We start from the raw sequence: 8,156 nt of genomic DNA, 5'->3' as shown, positions 1-8,156 counted from the left end.
ATTTATTGATATATATTTCTTATATATATTTATTCATTTATATATAGACTGTTTTGTTTGGGGAGAGTCATTCTTTTATTGTGCCTTAAAATTTAACACACTCACTGTTAAAATTTCCACTTTTTTCTAATTTTCATTTTTGTAAAATTTTTGTTACGTCTTCTGTGTTACCAATTAAGTGACAAAATTGTTGGTATAACTGGTATATCCAGCGATGAATTCTGAGTAAGGAATCGCAAATGAAGAGTTGATGCAAAATTCGTGCCTTGATTGCTCACGGAAGATCAAAAGCAGTCTTGACTGAATGCGTGTTGTGAACTGAAAGAACAGTTGGAAGTTGATCCAGACTTTTTTTCAAAAGTCATCACTGGTGATGAAAGCTGATGCTACAGAATTTGCAGATGTGGAAGAGGTGGAGAAAAGCGATAGAGGAGTTAAAAGGCATCACTTTGCAAGAGTTCCAACACTACTTTGAATATTTAAAAGCTCATGGACTAAATGAAGAAAAGATGTAAAATTTAATCATGAAAATAACTTTTATTTATTATATATGTGATTTTTTTTTTTACAAACTTGATTTATGTAAATGTATATATAAATACAATGCACATACATGCATGTGAATACATGTGTATATATAGATGTGATGTGTCTGTATGTGTATATTTATATATACATATATCTTACAATAATTTCAGTAAATTTACAGTGGCAGCATTAGTTCTTTTGTACATAATCTTATCTTCTTACATTATAATTAGATTAAGTCAAAAAATAGAAAATATTTATTAATTGAAAAGAAATTAATAAAAAAAATGCAAACAAAATGATTTAATAATGATAATAATTAGAAGATTAATTAATTTAAAAAAAAAATACAAACGAATTAAGTAAAAAGCTTGGAGGTAAGATAACAAATAGCTTAAGAAAGTTGTGGTGGTCTGTCTTGGAATGTAAATAATGTGAATGTATAACGAAGGTCAGTTATGTTTTTATTAAGAGACATAACCATAATTGGATTCAGCCATCATGCTTCTGCCTTCTGTTGGAAATGATTTTCCCTTTCTTTGTCTCCTGTGGGAAGAAAGCAAAAGAGATTATCAGAATGTTTTCTGTTTACAAGTTGGGCATGTCAGGATTGGACACAAAACAAAGAACACCCTAACAAACCAACCAATTAGAGAACCTCTTTCCAACATCAAGATTTTACACTGTATGCATAAGAAATTTGGTCCACCTTCTATTTGATAAAAGGTTCATGAATACCATTTATACAAAAGAAACTGTGTAAGGCATACAATCCACAGCACATCATTTAACAAACAGAAATTGAAATATCATAGCCTAATAAAGATGTCAGTTTGTGAGGATTCCTCCTTTGTGCTGCATGTAGACGGTGTGTGAGGGAGAGAGAGAATGCATGTTTATCAGTGAGTGTGCATGCATGTGTTAGTGAGAATGTCTGCGACAAAATATACATTAGCAAGAATTCATTGTGTGTGTGTCGGAGTGCATGTGTGTGTGTGTGGTATCTCTGTTAGTGTGTGCATATGTGGAGGAAGTGTTTGAGTGAGAGTGTCTGTGTTTGAATGAGAGTGTATGCATATGTGTGATTGTGTGTATATGAGAGAGAATGTGTGCGTTAATGAATGAGAGTAGATTTCAGTGTGTGTGAGAACATCTGTATGTGTGTGTGAGCAAGATAGTGCGTGAGTATGTGTTAGTTTGCAAGAATGAGTGTAAGGAAGAGACTGTATGTTTAGGAGAGAGTGTTCATGAGTGTGTGTGTGTGAGAGAGAGAGAGAGAGTGAGTGTATGGGCCTATATATATTTATGTTTGATTAAAAGCATGTGAATCTTACCATTTGACAAAGAAGACAATGAGAACCACTGTCAAAATGAAGAGCACAACTCCGATAACAATTCCAACAATAAGCATTGTTTGATCATAAGATGGTGCATTACATTTGCTGTTTTCTGCAGAAAAAGAGAAAAAAAAAATAATTAAAATTAAATCTTAAACAATGTACAAATATTAAACAAGAGGAAACTTTTTTTATATACATACATATAGAAATGTATGTATATATACTTGTATATATAAACATATATCTCTATATATTGTTATATTTTGGGATGGTCATTCATTTCTTTTTTTTTTTTTGTCAAACACATGCACTACATTTAGAAATAATACATTTCTAAATCTCTCAGAGAGATTTATGCAGTAGTGATACGATGAAGTAGTTGTATGCTGTCAACTTAATGTGACAGTCCCCTGAAGGGAATAATACTACTGTTGGTTAGACCTAGGAAGCGGTGCAGCTTCCTAGGTCTAACCAACAGTATTATTATTCCCTTCAGGGGACTGTCACATTAAGTCGACAGCATACAACTACTTCACATGCACTACATATTCGTTTTTTTTTTTATCTGGATTGCGGGATTCTTTATGTGAATTTGTGTTTTGAAACAAATTTTGTTGTGTCTGTAGAGTCACCCCAGACAACATATTTGTTCTCCACTTGTTTATTATTGTTCTTATTTTATCTTATGACCATTATCTGGAAATCTTTTGTCACACATCTGTGATCTCTCCAGGTTACACGTGGATGGAAAAAGGTTGCTGAAGAGGTCACAGATGTGTGATAAAAGATTTCCAGGCAATGGACATAAGATAAAGTAAGAACAATAATGAATGAGTGAAGAATGAATATACAACGCATGTGTTTATTTGGAAAAAGAAAGAAAATGACTGTTCTGAAATATAACAATATTTGTTTCAACACTGTTTTACATCAGGAATCTTGCAACACAAATTCATGTTTCTCTGTATACTTGTATATATGTGTGTGTGCTTGTCTACATATATTTCCACTCCCTTTGCCGTGTCTGTATTGTTCATTCATCCTTGTTCTGCTTTGTTTTTTCATCAGAATACTCTGACTCCAAAGAGAATAGTGTCAATTTTATAAGGTCGTGGAATTTTTCTCAACTGATCACTGGGCTGATTGAGTAAACTGACCAATGGGCGAACCTATAATGGCTATTGGAAACAACTGTAAGTCTAATTTACTACAATAAAGGGATATGTAATGACCATTATTTATAACTTGTCGTATATATATATATATATATATATATATATGCGAGTAAAAATAAATACAAAAAAAGGGGTTTTGTATGATTGTGAATAGAGGAATATATTATTTTGTTTAAAAGAGTTCCAACACTGTCTGTTTTTTATGTTTTATTTATATTCCTGCAAAACCAATGTGGGATAGAATATGGAATATACAATATATAATATAATATACAATATAAAATAAAAATGGATGGTACAATGAAATAAAGTATTGAATGTCTTATTGAATATATGGAATATGTCTTATTGAATAGATGAAATATTGAGTGTTCAATATAAAGGATTAAATATATAAAGGCGAATACGTATTTTCTATACCTTGTGGTATTTCATCATGGCCGGTATGACAGACTTTAACAGACTGTCCTATATATATATATGTGTGTGTGTATGTATGTGTGTGTGTCTCTCTCTCTTAGTTGTTAGGATGTTGGGCTCATGATTGCAAGATTGTGGTTTCAATTCCCAGACTGGCTGTTGTGTTGCAAAACACTTTTGCAATCATTTCATCATCTGACATGTGGAATGTTGTACACCTGTACAGGTAATGTTGATTTGATGGAGAGAGTGAACTTGCTTGAACACAAACATTTGATCACTATAGACAAATTATCTGTGGCTGTTCTGCAAAAAATTGCAGAACTCTCAATGACAAGATTCAGCAAAGTGTTGGATAAAATGCCTGGTGGTATTTATTCCAGCTCTATGCAGTCTCTGTTCAAACTGTAACCCATCACCACAAAATGGTGACATGTCTAGCACGAGTTACAACTGAGGCACAATTACAGCATATCTCCTGAGGTCATGGTCTTTCGTCATTGCCTCTAAGGCCCAATGTTCGAAGCTCATGCTTCACCACCTCATCCCATGTCATCTTGGATCTCCCTATACCCCAACTAGTGTGAACACGTCTAAAGACATTCGAGCAAGATCGTTGCCAGTGCCGCCGGACTGGCTCCTGTGCAGGTGGCACGTAAACTACACCATTGTGAGCGTGGCCGTTGCCAGTACTGCCTGACTGGCCTTCATGCCGGTGGCACGTAAAAGCACCCACTACACTCTCGGAGTGGTTGGCGTTAGCAAGGGCATCCAGCTGTAGAAACTCTGCCAAATCAGATTGGAGCCTGGTGTAGCCATCTGGTTTCACCAGTCCTCAGTCAAATCGTCCAACCCATGCTAGCATGGAAGGCAGACGTTAAATGACGATGATTAAACATTAATGTTTGTTTCTCATAAAATGGTGTATATTTAATTTAAATTTAATTATTATTTACAATTATTTAAGGCAAACACAAGTAAAATGCAAATTCTTTTCACTTTAATGTGTTTGTCTATATTTGATTTCGATTTGCATGTTTGTCAATTCGCTACGATCTCTTTAAGGTGAGCAAAATCAAAATTTTAAATTGGGGGAGCAAGGGGGTGAAATTTGAAAAGATGTTTTTTTTTTGGCATATTCATAATATCCAACATAGAGTAAACACTATGCAATAAATATTTCTAGATGTCTTACATCACAAGGGCAAATCAAATTGTATGAATAGATCGTAAGGTGAAGTAAAAATTTCAAATAGCATTGACGGTAATTTTCATCTTTGGGCATGCGTATAAACATGTACTCCTGTCTGGAAAATGCTATAACTGGTTAATGTATGTCACTGGGCATGCATAACAAGACATACAGAGAAGCACCTTTTCTGTTAAATATATTGCTAATGGTCCAATAGATATATATAGATAGAGAAAGAGAAATAGATACACATATACTGGTATACAGTCAACTATTCTACTAGTATGTCAAACGGAAATTACCTGTGCGAACTGTCCACTGGGAGCGACTGGTAGCTGAAACACAGAACTCACAGGCAGGGTTCAAGGGATTCTTTTCATCTTCTAAATAAAACGTTCCTTCTATAAGGCAGCAGCTCTGCAAAAAGCAAAATGAGAAAAATAAAACAAAATTGAAATTAATGTTAAGGGAGGAAACTTTTGAAACATGTTTATAAAACAACAATAATAATAATGGTTTCAAAAGTTGGCACAAGGCCAGAAATTTTGGGGGACAGAAAGTCGATTAATTCGACCCCAGTGCTGAACTGGTACTCATTTTATCAATGTGAAAGGATGAAAGGTGAAGTCAACCTTGGTGGAATTTGAACTCAGAACGCAGAGATGAACAAAATGCTACTAAGCATTTTGCCTGGTGCAGTAACAATTCTGCCAGCTCATGGCCTTCATAATAATCCTTTCTACTAAAGGCACAAGGCCTGAAGTTTTTGGGGAAGGGGATAGCTGATTACATCGACTCCAGTACTTGACTGGTACAAATTTTATTGACTCCGAAAGGATGAAAGGCAAAGTTGACCTCAGCGGAATTTGAACTCAGAATGTAAAGACAGACGAAATGCCGCTAAGCATTTTGCACAGCATGCTAACAATTCTGTCAATGCATTGCCATAATAATAATAATAATAATAATAATAAATGCCCTGATGCAGTACCAGGCAATGGTTCTCATGGCTTTTGATCTTAACTGATTGGAAGTGTTATCATGTACATTGTTTTGTCTTGGTATAAAAGATGGGCTACAGCAGATATTCTGCTCAATACCACAGATTTGCTTGTCAGTTGCTTGACCTTAACCAATTGAGCATGTCCCTTACCAGCTAACGATATGTGCATCTCTGATCAGGAGAAGTTGTAGGGGAGCATCATAGCCATGTGTTGAGAGGAATTCTTTGGGGCTTTGAATAATTCAGCCTTGGAAACATGGGTGTTTCCTTCAACATCCTTAAAAGGAATTCTTTGGGGCTTTGAATAATTCAGCTTTGGAAACATGGGCGTTTCCTTCAACATCCTTAAATAGCCCTTATTCAGGGACCTTGATATGAGATCACTATGTCATGCATATATGGTTGTGATGCATGTGCCTACTGTACCCTTATTGGATGGGTTGTCATGATGGGTGTACTGGGCTTCATATATTTTTCCCCAGTGTCACTTTGATGGCATGCACTGCTCTCTCACTCATAATAATAATAATAATAATAATTGTTTCCTATTTAGGCAGAAGGCCGGTAGTTTTAAGTACAAAGCTAAGTTGATTAAGTTGGCCGAACCCTGGACTGATACTATATTTTATCAATGAAAATGAATGAAGACAAAGTCAATCTCAGTGGAATTTGAACTCAGTGTAAAAACCTGGAAGAAATGCTACTAAGCATTTTGTCCAATGGTCTAAGAGTGATTCTCTCAGCTTGCTACCCTTAATAAGGATCCTTTTCTGTCAGTCTGCCATTTCTAGAATGGGTCTTTATTTAACAACTGGGAAAGGATGACAGGCCAAGTGTACCTTGGTGCAATTTGAACACAGTGCAGAAAATCAGAAGAAATACCATTATTCTTTTCTATGTTCTAATGACTTTGGATATTTTGTTGTTTCACCCTTTAGCATTCAGGATACTCTTACAAATCTAATGCTTATTTATTTGCATTGGTCATGCACTATCTCATGGGCTAGAAATTGCAATGCTGTGATTGTTTATTTTTAGAATGACATTATAGGGTATGTATGAGAAACCAGATCTGGCTGGTTTAAAAATAAGACAGGCAGAATATTTTGGCTGTATATAGCTGGTTTAAATACTAAAGTGTTAAGATGGATATTTTAAATGAATGAAGTCAAGATTGAATTACAAACCTGTTGGACATTGCAGTAAGATGAAATTTCTTCTTTTGATATTCCACTAATTAAGGTCTCATTACAAGAAACACATTGCTTAATTTTTGATGTTAGATAGACAGCACCGACTTCACTTAATTTTTTGTTCAGCGATAACTTGAGATAAACATTCGATTGTTTAGGCAAAGGACAATTGATGTTAAATTGAGTAACAAATTCACCATTGATGGCTTCTTTTGTTACACTACTTCCAATTTTCAGCCCGTCGAGAGTGACCTAAATAAATTAGAAAAGAGAAAAAAAATAGAGGGCTGTTATTTTGTGTGTAAGCTAAAGTAAGGTAAACTACTAAACAAGTAATAAAAAATAAAGGAAAATAGTAAATGAATCCTTTATTGGCTTCAATGAATACATGTTTGATGAAATCAAAATCCTTTGAACAAATCTCATTAAAATACACAATGAGACAAAAGAAAGCAGTGTTCAATTTAAAGTTAAAAGGATTCAAATACTTTCCCATCAGCAGCCAGGATTCACAGGAACAAAAGAGAAGACTGTAACCCCTGAGTCATAATCAGTGCCTGACCTGGAGATCAAAATACGAAATGGCTTTTTGGAGCAAATTACTTAGATGGCAATATGGTGAAGATGACCAGTAGGATGGATTCTGATGGCATTTAGAGTGGAAGTACAAGAAAGCATATTGCCCTATCATGTTGCCACCAAAACTCTAGAACAAGGCCTAGGAATCCAAATCAGAAGACAGAATCGGGATTGATGTTCCTACTATATTAAAAACACCATGTACCTGCATTGGCCAATAGCAGCCCAATATCCAGATGTCACCATACACTTGCCTCGTGCTGCAGTTTGCACAAGCCTGATGTGCCTCGTTTGATGGGCCTGTGAAACTTCAATTCACACGGGGCTGAATCAAACTAATCACTCTCTCTCTCTCTCCACACACCTATTTGTATGTATGTATGTATGTATGTATATTGCACACACACATCACACACATATATTCTACTCGTACAAAGTTTGAATTGTTTCCAAAGGAATTTTTGTCCATTCTTTGGCTCAATCAGTTTCCACTTCTTGTAGTGATGATGCATGTGACACTCAAAATCAAAAAAGTCGAGCTTGTGGAAGCTGAAAAACAATTTCATTCTTGTATGGAGGCAGTAATTGCCCAAAAATGATAAATGATTTTGTTGTAATAAATGTTACATTAAAATTATATCTATCTACTTCCATTATTTTAGTATTTATAACCAGTTTCCTGCATCATAAAAACTGTCTGAATTTATTTGCAAGACACTATATATA

General features: G+C 34.8%; 1 protein-coding gene across 1 annotated transcript in view; it reads right to left on the bottom strand.

Annotated features, from left to right (window-relative positions):
* Positions 1 to 517: 517 nt before the first annotated feature.
* Positions 518 to 8,156, bottom strand: part of LOC106876077 (uncharacterized) — a 9,257-nt gene continuing 1,618 nt past the window's right edge. Inside the window, exons 2-5 of the mRNA XM_014924484.2 lie at positions 6,846 to 7,103; positions 4,958 to 5,072; positions 1,863 to 1,977; positions 518 to 1,074 (exon numbers count right to left, since the gene is read on the bottom strand). Coding sequence (XP_014779970.1) covers positions 996 to 1,074; positions 1,863 to 1,977; positions 4,958 to 5,072; positions 6,846 to 7,103 — 567 coding nt within the window. The 3' untranslated portion in view covers positions 518 to 995. The remainder of the gene's footprint in view (positions 1,075 to 1,862; positions 1,978 to 4,957; positions 5,073 to 6,845; positions 7,104 to 8,156) is intronic.

The sequence above is a fragment of the Octopus bimaculoides genome, unplaced genomic scaffold, assembly GCF_001194135.2.
Source record: "Octopus bimaculoides isolate UCB-OBI-ISO-001 unplaced genomic scaffold, ASM119413v2 Scaffold_55525, whole genome shotgun sequence".
NCBI classification, from domain to species: domain Eukaryota; kingdom Metazoa; phylum Mollusca; class Cephalopoda; order Octopoda; family Octopodidae; genus Octopus; species Octopus bimaculoides.
Note: the sequence above shows the minus strand (reverse complement) of the source record. Positions and strands in the feature narration are given on the sequence as shown.